Source organism: Pithys albifrons, chromosome Z, assembly GCF_047495875.1.
Source record: "Pithys albifrons albifrons isolate INPA30051 chromosome Z, PitAlb_v1, whole genome shotgun sequence".
Taxonomy (NCBI): domain Eukaryota; kingdom Metazoa; phylum Chordata; class Aves; order Passeriformes; family Thamnophilidae; genus Pithys; species Pithys albifrons.
The window spans coordinates 47,346,937-47,366,326 of NC_092497.1; the positions used below are offsets into that span (position 1 = coordinate 47,346,937).

The 19,390-nt window shown below is 40.1% G+C and overlaps 1 protein-coding gene across 3 annotated transcripts in view; it reads right to left on the minus strand.

The window, feature by feature from the left end:
* The window catches only part of LNPEP (leucyl and cystinyl aminopeptidase), a 64,998-nt gene that overhangs the window by 3,630 nt on the left and 41,978 nt on the right, over positions 1–19,390 (minus strand). For all 3 annotated transcript variants that reach the window (XM_071580295.1, XM_071580296.1, XM_071580297.1), the window contains 7 exons: positions 17,304–17,435; positions 8,824–8,984; positions 5,640–5,728; positions 3,306–3,486; positions 2,440–2,596; positions 850–1,034; positions 24–185 (listed from right to left, as the gene is read on the minus strand). In XM_071580295.1, the coding sequence (XP_071436396.1) occupies positions 24–185; positions 850–1,034; positions 2,440–2,596; positions 3,306–3,486; positions 5,640–5,728; positions 8,824–8,984; positions 17,304–17,435 (1,067 nt within the window). The remainder of the gene's footprint in view (positions 1–23; positions 186–849; positions 1,035–2,439; positions 2,597–3,305; positions 3,487–5,639; positions 5,729–8,823; positions 8,985–17,303; positions 17,436–19,390) is intronic.

Genomic DNA, 19,390 nt, shown 5'->3' on the forward strand with positions numbered 1-19,390 from the left:
ATAACTTTTTGTCTCTCTCATACCAGATCAGCTTTCTGACATCTTCTGTGCTGGCCAAGGCTTCAATCATTTTGCTTTTCTCTGCTTCAGAAACTGAAGAGGAGTACATCTTTAGGAGGAATTCCCAGCCATGACTAGATTTGGCTCCAACTGTAAATATGGCTTTCATAACATCAGTAGGCAGACTAAAGGGAAAAACAAAAGCAACAAAACAAACAAAAAAAGGGACATAAAATGTTCATCTGAGAAAAGAAGGAAAAGAAATCACAAAATTAAAGGATTAATGTGAAAGAGATGCCTCTTTTTAGAGAAAGTTAATTCTGTAGCAGTTGTTAAAGTTTACTGGACTGAATTCATGCTGGTCTAATACTTTAAGTCACTAGTAAAAAGCAAATCATACTAGTCACATGAAAACACAATAAGTTGTACAAAGCATTGAGTAGTTTTCTATGGTTCAAACACACATGAATCCAGAGCAGAATGAATTCTGCAAGATATAAAGGTGTGTTTTGATGTTGCTACTAAGTAATCCTCCTTCAGCATGCAGGTTAGAAAATGGAGATGGAAGCAATTTGTGGCTGGTTTTGCAGTCACACTTAATGAGACTGGAGACAAAGTCTAGCACAGTCTCCCTCTCATATTAAAACAAAAATTACTTTTACATATGGAATAGTAAAAGATAGAAAAAATGAAGTGCTTTATCTATTCTCAGTTGTTGGAGGTGCTGTGGTGGGGAGTATTTTTGATTGCTCTTTTTGTTGTTTGATGTTATTTTCCCCCAGTACAATGGTGGCAATGTAACAAGAAAACAGATAGATGAAAGAACCAGAAGCTCAGTTTTTATGGTACCTTACTGTTCCGTTAGACTTCATCCACCTCTCAAACATCTCCATGGCAGTTGTTCTACAGTTTCTTATATCGTGGGTACAGGCAAAAGCCAGCAGTGTTGACCGGAGCTCTCGCTCCGACATTGTCCCATCATCTGTCCAATGCTGTTGGTCGATTTTCTCTCCAAGCAACTGCTCTATCCTATGCTAAAAGAGGAAAAAAATATGAGTAATAGCTAAATCCTCCCAAAATGATTTTCTATACACAAAATAGTTTAAAAAAAGAAAAAGTTAACTTATGGAACTGTGGAAGCTAAACATAGTAGGTTTTCATTCGTTTATTCCAATTTATATATGCCACTCCTTATCTGTAGGAATAAATATCAGATACTATGCAGATCTGAAATATGGGCCAGGTCTATTTCTTAAATTGTACATGGAAACTGAAGACTACTCTTCAAGCCACAGTTCAGACTTGCTTGTAATCAGCTTGCCATCTCAACTACCTACAACTTCCTTACGTTTAACTGCTTTTAACTTCACCAAGTGACAGTTAATAATACCTTAGATTAGCACAAAGAAACAACTTTTATCTATGTATAGGCTGAACACTCTTCAATTTTGTAATTCTGTAACTTGCGAAAACAACAGCTAGGTGTCTGACAGCTACCACATCTCAGCTGAAAGTTCTGAACTTAAATATAACTGCACAGACACTGCATTGCAAACCATAGCCAGGGCTGTTTATAGGGCAGATGTGTAAAACTTTGAAAAATTCTTATAATAGTGCTTTTTGTTTCTTATGTTTGCTTAAGTACTCACTAATTATCCATACCTAACATAAAGCAAAAACATTTGCTATTTTATCTCGTAATTTAATAATTTTCCTCACAGACTACATCCTTTTACTAATGTTCTACAATATTAAGCTACAAGGAATATTTTAAACCAGTAGATGAATATAAAGAAGAAGCTTCATAATAAGAAGGCACACAGAGAAATCAAAGACATATTCTCATCAAGAATTAGGACTGCAATATTGATTTCATTGCCAAGTCTGTAGCATTACATTGTATTCATCTGTCACATAACTGGAATGGGGAAATGACAACCATTCACGTGTTCCTATTTTTACAGAAAATAGTTCTGTCTTTTTCTCCTGCCTCTGCACAAAGCAATTAGATCTACGATCTCCAGCCCCTCTAATTTTTGGGAATGACTTTACTGTACAGGAAAAATGTCACAGACTCTGTTTAATTACATATTTGTACTACATTGACCTTTACATGCACTGTAACATAAGCCTAGACACCACTGTGTTCCCACTGCCCTATGCTCCCTACAAATGCTCCCTACAAAACAGTTTGGGGCATTTGGTATGGTGTGGAAATGGGGAAAGCAGAGGGCAGGAAGCTAGTCCACAAATAGAGCATTTCAGTAAGAGCTCATTAACAAAAGCAGACAAGACTGGCAACTATCCAGAATCCCCATCCTACTTAGTGAAATTACTGGATATGTTCAGCAGGCAACACTTAAAAAGATAATGTAACTGTACAACATTTCATTACAGCTAATTATTTCAAATTATAATTTACAAAAAATTAAGACATACCATGACTCGTGCTGCCAGTTGGTGTTCACCCTTTTTATCTAAAAGGTTGTATATAAGACTCAGCTGAAACAAAGCTTGGGTGAGTGGTGCAGTGCTGTTCTCTTTCTTAAGGTAATCAATCAGCTCAAAAGCTGTTTCCAGAGATGCTCTTCCTAGACTACAGGTCAATGAATACAAACATTTTAATGGATTATAAAATAAAAGCACAAGATCAGAAGTGATGTTTTTTATTACATTAGAGTTAAATGAATAGAAGAAGTGACATAACAAACGATTCACATGTAGAGATTATAATAACTTCAGTATGATAGCAAAAAAGCACCAATGGCCACTAACATGCCTTCAAGCGTGGCAATGATGTCTAAAAATATTTATCATAAATGAGGGTAACAAAATACAGGTAGCAGCTTCCAAAGAGACTATCCAGAATGCTCAACCTCACCTGCTCTGGCAGCAATGGTGAAAGGCATGAGAGGCAGCCATGAAAAAACTGAGACAGAAATTGCTCCACTTTAGAAAATTAAGCTTTCATTGACAGAGTACAGGAAAAGAGTCTGCTAGGAAGATTATCAGTTACTAAAGAAAACAGAGTCTTCCAGAAATAGAAGGCATGTGGCTCTATGGGATGCAAATAAATAGAAGATGCCATAAAGAAGAGTGAGATAACATCTAGCACCAATATGGAAGCATCAGGGAAAGAACTTGAAAAAAACAGTAGTGAAGGGTCAACAGTTCCAATAAGGCTAATAAAGACCGAATTAAAACTTTTCTAAAGTCATTGTCTCTAGTAACTAAATAAGATCTTCTTTGACTTGGAAAAAACTTTGAACACATATTAAATATGTTTTCCAGTATGAAAGCCTTACTCTGCAAGGCTGAAGATATTGTTGATCAAATTGGCTCTGTCTTTAGGACTCAAAGCAGTGTGGTTTTGTTTCAACAGATTAATGAGAGTTTTCCAGTCTTCAGCATAGTGTACTATGTAATAGCCATTCATGTCCACATTGAATTTCATCCATTCCACCTCTTCTGGAAGTTCAATGACAGCTAATGGACAGACAATCAGTTAGCAGCAGAAACAAATATTTAAAAACTGTTCAAATCCAAGTCTATGAAATAGACTAGTTCCAGAGAGTCAGTAAAATTCTTTTACACCCACTATTTTGCCCTACTGTGAAAGACAGAAGAGTGAATACAGAGGTTACATGAGAAGGCTCAAAACGCCAGATTGTATTTCTTCATCCTTCTTCCTACATCTGATTGAATGAACAGTATCACAGCCTGCCCCAAGTTGCATCCGTGCAATCAATTACTTAGTGCAATAATTTTCTTCCTGTCCACTCCTTCTTTCAGGGTCCCATCTCTCTCTCTCACTTTCACAGACATATATATGTATCTATATATATACACACACACACAAATAGCATAGCAGTTATATGTGTGATAAAAAGGAATGGGGAAATGAAGATGGCCTTATGTAGATGCAAGATCACATTCTAGTTTTAAAGTCAACTGGACACAAGAAGAGAGGCTTTGGGAATATGTTCTTCCTTTCAGTTGATTCTGTAACAACTACCAAACCCATCAATTTGCATAAGACCTACAAGGCCTTCGTAATTTAGTAAATATTCTACCCCAAACTTGTTTGTACATCTCTCCTACTCACATCCTCCACACTGAACTTTCTACAGCGAGTGAGGAATGCATATAATGAACATGAGACCTCAAACAGGGTCATTTAAACTCAAAAATGAAATGAAACTACTTACTAGTTCTAGTAAGATCAAGAACACAATCCATTAAACAGCTTTGTTTTCCCTTTTTGATAATTCATAATTTTTTTTTCTAAAAACTCCATCTCAAGTGAAAAATACCAAGAATAGCTTGATGACTTTGTAAAACCAATGTCAGAATGACAAAAATCAAAATTATTTATTTATTTTTAGTATCTCCAATGTAATTTTAGGGGTGTGGCAGTCTAAAAATCAGTAAACAACGATGTCAAGATCAACTGTAGGAACCTGATTTAAAATTTGTGTAGTTTTATTTTAAAAAGTATAGGTGTGAAATAGATTTATGAATTAAATACAATTGTCAGTTAAATGCACTGCCTAGTAACTTAAATGGTGTAGGGAGGATGATGGGGAGAGAAATCACAGAATCATAGAATTGTTTGGGTTGAAAGGGACCTTAAAGATCATTTGGTTTCAAGCCCCCTGCCACAAGCAGGGGCACCTTTCATTATATGAGTTGGCCTTGAACACTTCCAGGGGTGGGGCATTCCTCAACTTCTCTGGGCAACCTTGTGCTGGTGTCTCACCACCCTCACAGTAAAAAATTTTTTTCCTAATATCTAACCGAAACCTACTCTCTTTCAGTGTAAAACCATTCCCCCTTCTCCTTTCACTACATGTCCTTGTAAATAGTCTCTCTCCAGTTTTCTTGTAGGCCTCCTTTAGGTACTGGAAGGCAGCAACTAGGTTACCCACAAAGCTTCTCTTCTCCAGGCTGAACAACCTCAATACTCTCAGCCTTTCCTCAGAGGAGAGATGCTCCAGCCCTCTGATGAACTTTGTGGCCCTCCTCTGGATTTGTCCTTCTAGTGCTGAGGACCTCAGCCAAGATGATTTTTAGAATGACATAAAAGTGTATAGTAATTATTCAGTTGGTAAGGAAAAAAACAGGGCTGAATAAAAAAAGTCCCACAGACTAGCAATTTAGGATTCAAACTAAACACTGCACCAAAACTAGAGAGTTCACATGAAAAAATCTAAGGGTTTCAAGTTCAACAACAGCATTCTCAAAAATCTAATCTGTTCCAGACACAATATTTTTTTACACAATTAAATAAAATAGCATTTCAGTGGAATTTTACTTCTTTACATTTCAGCAAACTGGTAGAACAATGCTCACATTACTTTTTGTAATGAGATTTTGGGTATGCACTGTGATGAAAAGTGTACAGGCTTTTTTACAGATTTCAAACCTGTGCTTTTGTTCCAGTTGTTGTCACTTCTACATATAATGCTACAGGGAACCAATGCTCTAATGATGACAACACCAGCAGTGCCTGGCCCCAGAACTCTAATTATTTGTACTCTGTGTGTCTTCATCTTCACACCTTACACACGGGTGTGCTCAGAAAAATCATAAATCTACAACACTTAAGTAACTTGCCACTAAAGCTTTAAGTCACATACCTGACTTTTGATCCAGTAAATATGCATTAGTACAATGGGTAAAGTTGCACCTACTAGTTATGTAAGTGAGAGGAATTTGCCACAGATAACTGCAAAGGAAAACAAATGTTAACTGACATATTATATACATACTATCAGTCTTGAAGGGCTTGTTTCCTTTTTTATATATAAAACTAGAACCACTCAATGCTGTGTGAAATAATAAAGTATAAATCTCACTCATATAATCAGAATACAATAAAAGAAAAAATGCACAGCATACACAGCAATTATTTTTTATTCCCACCATGTTGAGAAGAGGGCAAATTTCATAGAATACCTTGGGTTGCAAGTGACCTTTTAAGGTTGTCTGGTTCAGATATCCTGAGCAGGGACATCTTCAACTAGATCAGGTTGTTCAGAGCCCCGTCCAATGTGACCTTCATTGTTTCCACGGTTAGGGCATCAACAACACCAGTGTTTCACTCCTCTTACAGTAAAAATATTCTTCCTCATATCTAGGCTAAATCTACCCTCTACCCCTTGTCCTACTGCTACAGGCAGCTAAAAAGTTTGTGCCCATCTGTCCTTTAAGTACTGAAAGAATGTGGTGAGGTCTCCCTGGAGCCTTCTGTTTTCCGGGACGAACAGCTGAAATTCTCTGTCTGTCCTCAAAGACGAGGTGTTCCATCCATCTGATCATTTTTGTGTTCCTCCTCTGGACTCATTTCAACAGGTCCATATCTTTCCTTTGCTAAGGACCCCAGAGCTGGACCCCCTGTTCCAGGTGGGGTCTCAGCAGAGCAGAGTGGAAGGGCAGAATCCCTTCCCTTGTCCTGCTGGCCACACTGCTTTGGATGCAGCCCAGGATATGATTGGCTTTCTGGGCTGTGAGGGCACACTGCCAGCTTGAGCCAGTACCATCACTCCACCCAACTTCTTTGCAGGGTTGCTCTTCATCCCCCAGCCTGTACTGATACCAGGGGTTGCCCTGACCCAGATGCAGCACCTTGCACCTGCTAAGTTTGCCAGTGATACTAAACTGGGAGAAGTTGTTGACTCCCTCAAAGGCGGAGAGGCCCTGCAGAGAGACCTCAAAAAACTGGAGGGCTGGGAAGGCAAGAGCTGTATGAACCTTAACAAGGGAAAGTGCCAGACTGGGCAGCCGGAACAGGGTAACTCTGTGGATGTACAGACTGAGGAACAAAATGCTGGAGAGCAGGGAAGCCACAAAAGCAGTGGCTACAGTCACTTCACTTCTTCAGCCTGGAGAAGAAGAGACTGAGGGGAGACCTCACTGCAGTCTACAACTTCCTTATGAGAGGAAACAGGGTGGCAGGCACTGATCCCTGCTCTCCGGTGGCCAGTGACAGGACCTGAGGGAATGGCCTGAAGTTGTGTCAGGGGAGGTTTAGGTTTGATATGAGTAAAAGATTCTTCACCCAGAGGGTGGTTGGGCACTGGAACAGGCTCCCGAGGGAAGTGGTCATAGCACCAAGCCTGACAGAGTTCAAGAAGTGTTTGGACAACATGCTCAGGCACATGAGGTTTTACTGTGCAGGGCCAGGAGTTGGGCTTTGATGAAATTTCTGGGGCTCTTCCAACTCAGGAGATTCTGGGATTCTATGAAACCTCACAAGGTTCACATGGGCCCACTTTTCCAACTGGATGGCAACCCTTTCCTCATGCATGTCAACTGCACCACTCAGCTCAATGTCATCTGCAAATTTGCTGAGGGTGCACTTGATCCCACTGTGTACATCACTGATGATGAACTTAGAAGACGCTGGTCCCAATAAGGAGCCCTGATGGACATCACATTTCTCAGTACTTCTTTCTGAGGTCCAGTGTGCTAGGTAGCTTGTCCAAAATCATACAGACAGGAAATCTCTGGCTGTATCAGAAATTCATTCAGTATTATTTTCACCTCAGTCCAATGTTCTGTTTTCCTGAAATTTCACAAGTTTTAATTAAAAAAAACCCTGATTTTTTGAGTCTAAGACTCAAATTCCAAATCATGGTAATATAAAGCATAATTAATTGCATACCATAAAGACTTTCTCAGGTCTGCATTGCAAGCTGGAGGAACAAATGCTGAGGAGGCTCATAATGATGATAAGGTCTTGCTTATTTAGAGAAAACACTTTGAGTGGGATGAAAGAAGTTGCACATATTAATCTAATTTTGACAGGGACCCCTCCTGTGTGTGACTCACGTGGAACACTCTTCTTCAAAGCCTTTTCATGCATGGCCCAAATTGAGATCAACTAGAAACAGAAAAATTACTACACCTACCAATCCTTCCCCTTTTTCTCTTACCTTTCAACCACACATTTCTTTTCTGCTTCCACAAAACAAAACAAAAATAAAAAGCCCTGTAACTTCATACATTTCGAGAGATAAATGTCCTTCATAGGCCTAGTTTTCTGCCAGATGACATAAAGGACTCAGTTCCTGTTAGAACTTCAAACAACTAATAAAACCAGCAAAATCTCAAAAGGACGTTTAAATATTTTAGTTTGTTTGAAAACACTGCTGAGGTTCCTAATATAAGTTTTATTTGTAGTAAACTAAGTTTTTAAATTAGCAACTGCCACATCTTTTCTTCTTCAGTATTTGTGTATGTATTTCCCTTTAGGTTTTGGTGCAATGGATATTGCCTCTGTTATATATTCAGTCATTTGTTGTCATGTTGTATGGCCATCTTAAAATGTTGACACCAAGAAGGCTTTGATTCTAGCTTCTCTACCTTACTCTAACAAAGCCCATGATGTGTACTGAATTTTGGCAGGAAGAAGCAGAGGCTCTAAAGTAGGATATAAGCATCTGTGACTTCTGTCAGCTTCTGCAACCTGCTTTTTCTTCACATTCTCATTAATCACAGAAAAGTGTCTTAAATATAAAGAAACATTTACTAATGAGATCTGCCTTTTGGTATTAAAAACCAACTCATTTTGCCAAGCTTGAAATTTTCAGGAAAGGATGAATATAAGAAACTAAGATTATAAAGGATGTCACAGTGGAAATAGACATGGACCTTCAAGCAGATATTAGATGTATGAATTTCTGTGCCAAATTCTCTATCGCTACCTGCCTTCAAAATAAACATTAAACCCCTTGAATAAAGTTAGAAAGATGTACAAGATTTAAGACAGATATCTGCAGCTAGACTTTAATGGATAAAAGGTATTAAGAAGGTAATAACCTTGCATCTGATGTCCAATTTTCTGGTTCCACGCGAAACAAAAATTTCTCTTGTTGTACAGAAATAGTCTTTCCCTTTCGGACAACAGTGACTAAAGGAAATCCTTTATGCAGAATCCAAGTTTTCATCATTTTCTTTACATCCAGTGTTCCATTGGTAATCTGTAAGAACAACATAACAAGACAATAGCAAATGGAGAACACTTTACTTCCTTCTTAACTTACTAATTAAGTAGTAGCACGATTTTGCATCTGTAAACAATCACTTGGACAGTGATCTTGTAAATTTCATAAGCAGAAATTTAAGGGAGCAAGGGGTTTTTATTTTGAGGGAATTCTAACCAAGCAGTGGAAAGACAAATTGGAAATGTCAGGTAGGTTGACCTGATACATAATAAATGTCAAGAGAGAATGTTACAAAACAGAAAGTTACAGTAGGCTCCCAAGCTCCCCTTTACTCTTTCTCTTTCCTTATTGGTATGCTGATGTTTTATAAGTATTTCAGGTTGAAAAATCTTCTTTTAATTCTGAAATGAATATTAGAAATTGAAATAAAGTCATAATGCTTGTAACAGAAAAACCACACATGTTTTGTATCTTTCTTTTTTCTCCCCCCTCCTCCCTTTCCCCTCCCACTTACCAACCTTTGCATAGCTTAACCTTCAACCTCTTCTAATCTCCCAGGAACTGCTTGTATTAAAACATCCCCACATCCCCACTAAGTACAACTACTTTATACTGTCTACAGAACACTATCTCTTTATTAGCAGAGATCATCATATAACCTGAAAAAGATAGTATATCCCCCATCAGGAACACAAGGAAAGCAATATATTGATGCCCAAAAAGGCAGAACAAACTGTTTAGAGACAAAGTTTTAGTCAATAAACAGCAAGGTATTTATTAAGACAATGTTGGGGTAACTCTCCGATTAGTATCGGACAAAAGAGCTCCAGAATCTACAGTGAGAAGCTACAGTATTTATACATTTCTAGTGAGGGATTACAATATTTTTACCTACATATTCATGCACGATTATAATATTGCAATATCTAGTTATAATATTCATAGCAGGCGGAGTTGAGGCGGAGCTGTTCATTTTGAGGACTATTATGAGGGGAGATCCTGTTACTTCATCTAGTGGTGGTCGTATTTTTGCTCTTCATCCTCATGAACTTTTCAACTCGGTCTAATTTTGCTGATTCTTGCAGATTCTTGCAGTGGGTCTTGCCAAACATGGTGCTCTGGCTTTTTTCTTGGGATTAACCTGTTCGCTACATGGACCTTTAATTATGACTTCACTGGGAGTTAGATGTCTTCCATAAATTAGACCTTATCTCTTGGAAACTCCCCGGAAAGTTGGGTGCTTTTAGTAAAATCCCCTAGGTTCTGGCTTTTCTCTACTTCAATATCATTATTTAAGTTACATTTAACTTTTACCAACCTATGCTGTGTCTCTTTCTATTTTACCTTATCAGCATCTTAATGCCCACTGTTCTCTGTTCAAACCAAGAATAACATGTAGAGTTCACTGTCATGGGAAAATATTGTATTATTTATGTAAAGAATGACTATCAACTTTAAATAGGAGTTTCAATTCCAGGGAAACAATTCTCTGTCAAAAGCTTCACATTTATAAAATTTGAAGTCTACATGTTTTTTTTATTTTCTACATATACCCTCAAAACACTTGGCTAAATCATCTTCCTTTAACTTTTTATCACAAGTTTTGTTACTACCATGTTACACTAATGTTACTCACTGCTGGTTACCTAAAGACTGGCAGAAAGGTTTGTGCCTAATCTGCACAGAGATGAGTACATTTGAAATTTGCTCCACTGAAATGATTCTATTCCCATATAGAATCCTGGTCAATCACCTGAAATTAAACTAATTATTAGAAATTATAGGTTTATAGTTCATCTTAGCATGAATTCATTGGCAATAATTTATTGACATTTCTTCTTTGAACAGCAGCTCCTAACACCAATGAAAGCAACACAAGAAGCGCATTTCATCCTTCTAAGCAAGGTATACAGAAGCTTCCCTGCCATGTTGCAGATTTTTTTTAATAGGCATGCAGTTTCTTATCTTCACTCCAACTATGATTGATAGGGATCCAGTCTGTTGTATTTCCAGAGAGATGGTTAAGACTTAAGAAATGATTGTCTACTTTGCCATGCGAAAAATTAATGCAAATATTTTCTTCACTTTTATGGTTTGAATTTTCAAACACATTTAGCCTAGGCATAATTAATGGGAGAAAAAGGGAAAAAGAGCCAGCCAGTTTGCTGAACATCATAGATTTGTTTTCACTATTTCTATAAATATGGGAAACAACTGACAAGTATACCAACTATCTCAATAAGTGATAATACTAGTGATTTAATTGTCATAAGGAAGACTTCGTGATATAGTACACATCTAAAACAGAGAACAATCAAGAAGTCTACACAGAGTTATGGCCTCTTGAAACTCTGAAATACTTTTTTTCCTATTCCCTTCTTTTGACACAACTTTAAGCAGTCCTGGGCACTGGCTAGAGTCCAAGGGACCTAGCCAACTCAAAGATCAAATAGAAACACTTGGTTTTGTATGAGCTACTCACTTTCATCTAGTTCATATAATTCAGACATCTACTGGGGGAAAATATTACTAAGCAAAAACTTTCTATCTAGTTCCTAGAATGGATGAACTTTGTATACTAAGGACAGTGAAAATAATCAGACACACAGCCTGTCTAGATTTTACTGTTAATTAAGAGAGTCTGGCTCAGAGCCTGAATGTGAAAGACCATCAGACAGCGAGAGAAAAACTGTGAATTCAAGATATAAAAAGAAAACATCTGGGCAGAAAGAATAACAAAACAAAGTAAAATGGACAGTATATTTCAGTAAATTCAGAGAGGCAATAGGTGCAAATTGGTGGAAAGTAGTGCAAAAAATTTGGCATCTTCTCAGGGAAGGCAAAGTAATAAAAGCCTAAATGTAAACTAACCCATTGCAATACCAGAGGGAATATGAAAGCTTGTAAAAGCATACGCTGTGTGAAAACACAAAATTAACAGCATTAATGCTCATATGCAAAAAAATCCACAAAATAAACCAGCCCCAGTCACAAAATGAGGTGCAGCCAGAAATGGACAGAGGCAAACATTGTAAGCAGCAGCAGAAAATAAATAAAGACCCAGTTGGTGGGCTCCTCCATACAAAATGGTAACTTCCATCAGATAATGCTGTTAAACACCAAATGTCAGCAAGAATATGGTAATTATTAAATGAGCATCAAATACAAAGGGTTGTTTCTTACTAAAATAGGAAATACCGAGTTCTGACACTAGGTGTTATTGTTTGTTGGATGTGATTCAGTTAGCAACACTAATACAGGTGGATGAAGCAATCCCAGAGTTGGTAACAATTACTTTTGACTCTTAAGATATGGTAACAGAGGTTCCAAAAGACTGGAAAAAGGGGTCTTCTGTATTCACAGAAAAGCTGAAGATGTCCCATGGGTAAAGAGTAGGGTGGTGGGAGTTGTAGTAGTGGTAGCAGTAGTAATAATAATAACAATGACGACAACAACAACAACTTTTCTGAGCAAGGGAGACAGACAAAGGAAGTAATCTAAAGATTTTAGGATGACTGTTTTCCTATGGTGTCCTAACATTTAAGTCCTGCGTCTAGTTACAGTTAACTCTTGCATTAATTAAATGTGAGTCATCTGTGTGGTGTCCCTAGACATTCTATGTGGATACAGCAATCTTCCTGTGGTATGTTCTCTACACACATATGACCGAAGATGGTTGATCAGAAGGCTCCACTTTGAAAGGCCGAAGAGAGCAAAGTGTTTTGCATTAGAAAACTCACTATGCCACCAGGAGAGTGTTCTGTCACAAGAGAGTCACAGACAGGTATCAGTAGCAGTCAATCACTAGCTGGCAAAGTAGTGACTGTTTGGACACACAAATTTACAGCCACTTGTGACAGCTGACAATAACTATGAGACAGATTTCAGTTCTGCAGAAATTCAAATATCATCAAGGAGATATCAAGAATCAAAACAACGTAAGTTAGTATCCTGCCTAGAACTCAGCTTCTGTTTACAAACAGAGAGGGACTGGTGGACGATGTAGTGGTTGGAGGCTGCCTGGGGCACAGCGACCATGAAATAGTAGAATTTTCAATCCTCAGGGATATAAGGAGAGCCACCATTAAAACATCTACTCTGGACTTCCGGAGGGCAGATTTTGGCCTATTCAAAAGCCTAATTCAGAGTATACCCTGGGAAACAACCCTTAAAGGTAACGGGGTCCAGGAGGGATGGACATGGTTCAAGCAGGAAATTTTGAGTGCACAGCAACAGGCTATACCAGTGTGCCGAAAGGCCAGCCGGAGGGGAAGACAGCCGGCTTGGTTAAATAGGGAGATTCCGAATGAAATCGGGGATAAAAAGAAAGTTTACAGACTATGGAAAAAAGGGCTGGCTACTTAGGAAGAATTCAGGAAGAGAGCTAGGTCATGCAGGAAAAAAAATAGGGAAAGAAAAGTGGAATTTGAAGTAAATTTGGCTAACTCAGTTAGGGATAACAAAAAGTCCTTCTATAAATACATTAATAACAAAAGGAGGGGCAAGGAAAACCTCCATTCTCTGTTGGACTTGGAGGGAAATAGAGTTAAGGAAGATGAGGAGAAGGCTGAGGTACTTAACACCTACTTTGCCTCAGTTTTTAGCAGTAAGACAAGTGGCCCTCAAGACAACTGGCCTCTGGAGCTGGTAGACACAGAGAGGGAGCTGAATAGCCCCCCTGTATTCCAGGAGGATATAGTTAGTGACTTATTGAGCCAGCTTGATCCTCACAAGTCTATGGGACCAGATGGGATCCATCCCAGGGTGATGAGGGAGCTGGCAGAAGAGCTTGCCAAGCTGCTGTCCATCATCTTCCAACAGTCCTGGCTCTCTGGGGAGGTCCCAGATGATTGGAAGTTGGCGAATGTCACCCCAATCCACAAAAAGGGCTGCAAGCAGGACCCTGGCAACTACAGGCCTGTCAGCCTGACCTCTGTGCCTGGCAGGGTTATGGAGCAGTTCATCCTGAGTGCAATCACACAGCACCTTCAGGATGGACAAGGGATTAGATCCAGCCAGCATGGGTTTAGGAGGGGCAGGTCCTGTCTGACCAACTTGATCTCTTTTTACAATCAGATGACCCACCTGGAGGATGAGGGGAAGGCTGTTGATGTTGTCTGTCTGGACTTCAGCAAGGCCTTTGACACTGTCTCCCATAATATACTCCTGAAAAAGCTGGTAGCCCATGGCTTGGACAAGTGTACCCTCTGCTGGGTTGAGAGCTGGCTGGAGGGTGGAGCCCAGAGAGTGCTGGTGAACGGAGCTGCATCCAGCTGGCGGCCAGTCACTAGTGGTGTTCCCCAGGGGTCTGTGTTGGGTCCAGTCCTGTTTAACATCTTTATTGATGATTTAAATGAGGGGATTGAGTCCATCATCAGCAAATTTGCTGATGACACCAAATTAGGAGGGAGTGTCGACCTGCTGGAAGGCAGGAGGGCTCTGCAGAGGGCTCTGGATAGACTTGAGAGATGGGCTGATTCCAATGGGATGAAGTTCAATAAGGCCAAGTGCCGGGTCCTGCACTTTGGCCACAACAACCCCATGCAGCGCTACAGACTGGGCACAGAGCGGCTAGAAAGCAGCCAGGGAGAAAGGGACCTGGGGGTAGTAATTGACAGGAAGCTCAACATGAGCCAACAGTGTGCCCAGGTGGCCAAGAAGGCCAATGGGATCCTGGTCTGGATCAAAAGTAGCTTGGCCACCAGGACCAGGGAAGTGATTCTTCCCCTGTACTCTGCGTTGGTGAGGCCACACCTTGAGTGTTGTGTTCAATTCTGGGCCCCTCAGTTCAGGAAAGAGATTGAGGGGCTGGAGTGGGGCCAGAGAAGAGCAACGAGGCTGGAGAAGGGACTGGAGCACAAGCCCTATGAGGAGAGGCTGAGGGAGCTGGGGTTGTTTAGCCTGGAGAAGAGGAGGCTCAGAGGTGACCTCATCACTGTCTAGAACTATCTGAAGGGAAGTTCTAGCCAGGTGGGGGTTGGTCTCTTCTCCCAGGCACTCAGCAATAGGACAAGGGGGCACGGGCTTAAGCTCTGCCAGGGGGAATTTAAGTTGGATATCAGAAAAAAATTCTTTCCAGAGAGAGTAATCAGGCATTGGAATGGGCTGCCCAGAGAGGTGGTGGATTCACCATCCCTGGAGGTTTTTAAACTGAGATTGGACATTTCACTGAGTGCCATGATCTGGTAAAAGGACTGGAGTTGGACCAAGGGTTGGACTCGATGATCTCGGAGGTCTTTTCCAACCCAATCGATTCTATGATTCTATGATTCTGTGAGGAAACCTCACATGTATTTCAGAGATTTTAATACACACTATGCAGTATACACAGACACAGGGAAATCTGTTCCCTTCCCTTATAAAGCTAGCTTGACAATCACTGGGGGTACTCAGCACCTCTTGCTTGTTGGGACCACTGTCTCTCTTGCACACATTCGCTTCACCTTGCACACTGATCCCGTTGCACTCTCTCACTCTCTTCCTCATGTCCTCTTCTCCCTTGAACTCTTTTGCCTACCACCTCCCTGGACAGACCATTCCAATGCTTAATCACCCTTTCAGTGAAAAAATTCTTCCAAATGTCTAACCTAAACCTCCCCTGCCACAACTTGAGGCTACATCCTCTTGTCCTGGGGCAAGAAACTGACCCCCACCTGGCCACAACCTTCTTTCAGCTAGCTGTAGAGAGTGACAAGGTCTCCACTGAGCCTCCTTTTCTCCAGGTTAAATAACTCCAGCTCCCTCAGCCACTGCTCATAGGGCTTACCTTCCAGAACGTTCACCAGCTCTGCTGCCCTTCTCTGGACTCGCTCCAGCACCTCAATGTCCTTTTGGAATTGAGGAGCCCAGAACTGAACCCAGAACTTGAGGTGTGGCCTCAGCAGTACTGAATACAGGGACATGACCCCTGCTCTGGTCCTGCTGGCCACACCATTGCTGATATAGGCAAGGATGTCACTGGCCTTCTTGGCCACCTGGGCACACTGATGGCTCCTGTTCAGCCAGCTGTTAGATCAGCACTGCAGGTCATATTCTGCTTCCAGCTACTCTTCCCCCAGACTGTACCACTGCACAGGTTTGTTGTGACCCAAGGGCAGGACTTGGCCTTGTTGAACCTCATAGTACTGGCCTTCGTCCATTGATCCTGTCCAGATCCCTCTGCAGAGCCTTCCTATCTTCCAGCAGAGCAACACTCCCAACCAACTTTGTGTAATCTGCAAATGCACTGAGGGTGCATTTGATTCCCTCATCCAGATCATCTGTAGAGATATTCAACAGGACTGACCCCAATACTGAGCCACAGGGATCAACATTAGTGACTGGATGCCAACTGGATGTGACACCATTCAAACCCTCTGGCCCAACCGTGCAGCCAAGTTTTAATCCACCAAAGCATGCACCGGCCTAAGCCATGCTGCCAGTTTCTCCAGGAGAATGCTGTGGGACACAGTATCAAAGACTTTGCTGAAGTCAAGGTAGCCTCCTCAGCCTTTCCCTCATCCAGTGGGCAGGTCACTTGGTCACAAAAGAAGTTCAAGCTGGTCAGGCAGGAACTGCCTTTCCTAGCCCCATGCTGGCTGGGCCTGATCTCTTGGTTGTCCTGTACATGAAGATCAATGGCACTCAAGATGATCTGTTCCATGACCTTCCCTGGCACTGAAATCAGGCTGATAAGCCTATAGTTCCCTTAGTTCCTTATTTCCCCTCTCCTTCCTGCTGTCTCTCTACCCCCAGTCCTCTGCCCTCCCTGACTCCCACAGCTTTGCTGATTCTCACCCTTGCTCTCTTCTGCCCTAACCCTTGCCTTCTTGATCCCTCCACACCCACTTCAAAATCAGACACAGCCTTATGCCTACCTTATAATTTGAGAGCTGCTGAACTAAACTGTCCCCTACAATCTCTTTTCCTAAAATTCAATCACCACTTGTTAAAACAGAAGCTATCACTGAAACAAAGTTTTACTAGTAGAGTGTTACCCAAGCCCTCTACAGAGGCTGGGTTCACTATTCCCTGAAAATGAATTTTGTCCTGCATTTGATTGCTTTCATTCTGGTCTTAACACACTGCCAATGTAACTCTAGAGAGGATATGTCCATGTTGATTGTCCACACATGTGGATATGCATAGTAGTACAAACCCACTCAAAATATTTTTTGGGACATGTTGTCCTAGCAGCTGCAGGAATCTCCAGATCTCTATGACAGAACTTTGTAACAGGATAAGCAAAAACTTCAGACTATTTACCTGCACTCTATCATCCTATTTCTTTCATAAACAAGGAAATAAAGAAAAAATTATGACACTCTTAAAGAAATTTAAAAAAAATTAAAAGAACAGTATGTCAAAGACAGATACCTGGTTCATGCTGTCCCACAAGTCATCACTCTGGGCAGTTCCATAATTGTGATTATGCAGGTATACCTCAATGCCAGCTTGGAAAACATCCTTAGTGAGATAATGTTTCAGCATCAAAAGAAGTGAAGCCCCCTTAAGGGAGAAAAAAAAAGAAAGTAAATTGGCAAATTAAAGTTATAAAACCATCTTAAAGCATATGCATATTATAGCTATGTCACAGTAGAAGAATAACTCAGAAGCTGTCAGATTTTATTCCAAACAACACCTTTGATTATTTACCTAACACTCTGTTCTATTCTTTTCTATTTTTATTTTGCTATTTTTTTAATACTTCATAAACTCCAAATATAGCTACAAAAAGGCTAATACAGTTTGAAAATTTTTCCCAACTGCTTTGGAAAAATAAAAAAGGCTTAAATTACAGTTATAAAACAGGCTAGTAGAATATGACATTTTTTTCAAATTAACATTATGTGAAAAACATTGCCTTCGTACTGATAAGTCTCTGCTGGCTGCCATTTTTCATTACCAATACTCATCTATATGGTACAGAACTGCACTTGTGAGACAGTGGTTTAACACTGATATGATTTGCAGTTACATCAAAAACCTAAAAATACAGGAAAAAGATGAGATAGACTTGGTAGGCTGGAATTGACTGCAGCAGGACAAGTGCATTTTGACAGTGTTAAACACAGACAATGTTTTGTTAAAAAAACCAAAAAAAACTAGTAGCTGAGTAGTTTCAGTATCAAAACAGCCATGAATGCTTCTATGTCCCCACCACTAATAAACTGCCTGAGGACCTGCATACAGTACAACTGAATGCAGACAAGAAGCCATACATCATGAATAGTTTAAAGGTGCACTTGTTATTTTTGGTACTGTTTGTGAGAAAGGATCAAGAAATCAAGAAGACGACTTTAAAGAGATCATGTATTGTTCTCATACTTGTTCCAAATTCAAGTTTTGGAATCTCACTAATGTCTTACCTGAAACTGAAGGCTGCCTGATTACTCATTATCACCAAACTGCAGGAATAGCCCTTACTGCAGTTTTTAATAATATGGTCATCATTTCCTCTCCTTCACACAACTATACTTACAGCTCTGTTACTTTGTTTTCCTTAATGTCAGAGCCTTTCAAACACCCTGTTGTTGCAGGTGGGCTTTGTCCCACCCATGGCTGCTAGGTTTACTGACAGTCTGCAGAACTGCCAGGCTAAAAACAATACTGTACAGTAACTCCTATTCCAGACAATACAATGTAGAGGCCACCACCAATCTGTGTCAGTTGACAGTACAGTAAAACAAATTAAGTTGCACAATTCCATAACACACCACCTTTAGCTGAGGGACTATGCTGTAAGTGTCTTCTTACTCAAATTGGGAAGAGCTCCAGCTAATCTATAGGCCAAGAGTAGGGGAATACAAAGACTGCATGCATGAATGAAAAGTTATGCAATGAAATCCTCTAAAACACAGAAAGCAGACATGAAAACATAATTTCTTACAATGCAAAGGCAAAACCTCTTGGTTAGTTCTTAAAGGTGTCAGATGGTACAATTCTATTTAGAATGTGCATATACTTAGTAGTAGCAATAAATAATAAAATAATTCTCCAAATATAATATTATACTAATTGACTAGAACTCCAATCCAATCACTTACGGAACATTTCCATTATAATTACATTGAGAAGTTCCAATTGGGCAACCAGGTAAACTGAAAATCACACATCTCTATTCTTATAGTTCAGAAAATAGACTCCAAAATAAACGGAAACACACCACTATTGTAGGTCTGTTTGGCGTCTCAGACTACTCAAGCATGCCAGATAACATGTGTTGATCAGTTAAGACTTGCAAAAAGAAATCAGAGAAGACAAACCAAGGCTACCATGGGAACTGCATTCCACCAAGCAGAGAAAGGTAGTATTTGACTATTTTCTAGCAAACATGAGCTGTTCCCATGGTTTCTAATGAGAGGGAAGTACAAGAGAATGATAGAAAAACATGCCAGTTAATCCAAAACATATAAAATGCTTTCCTCCAACCCTACCGAAATCAGGGGACACAGACCTAAAAC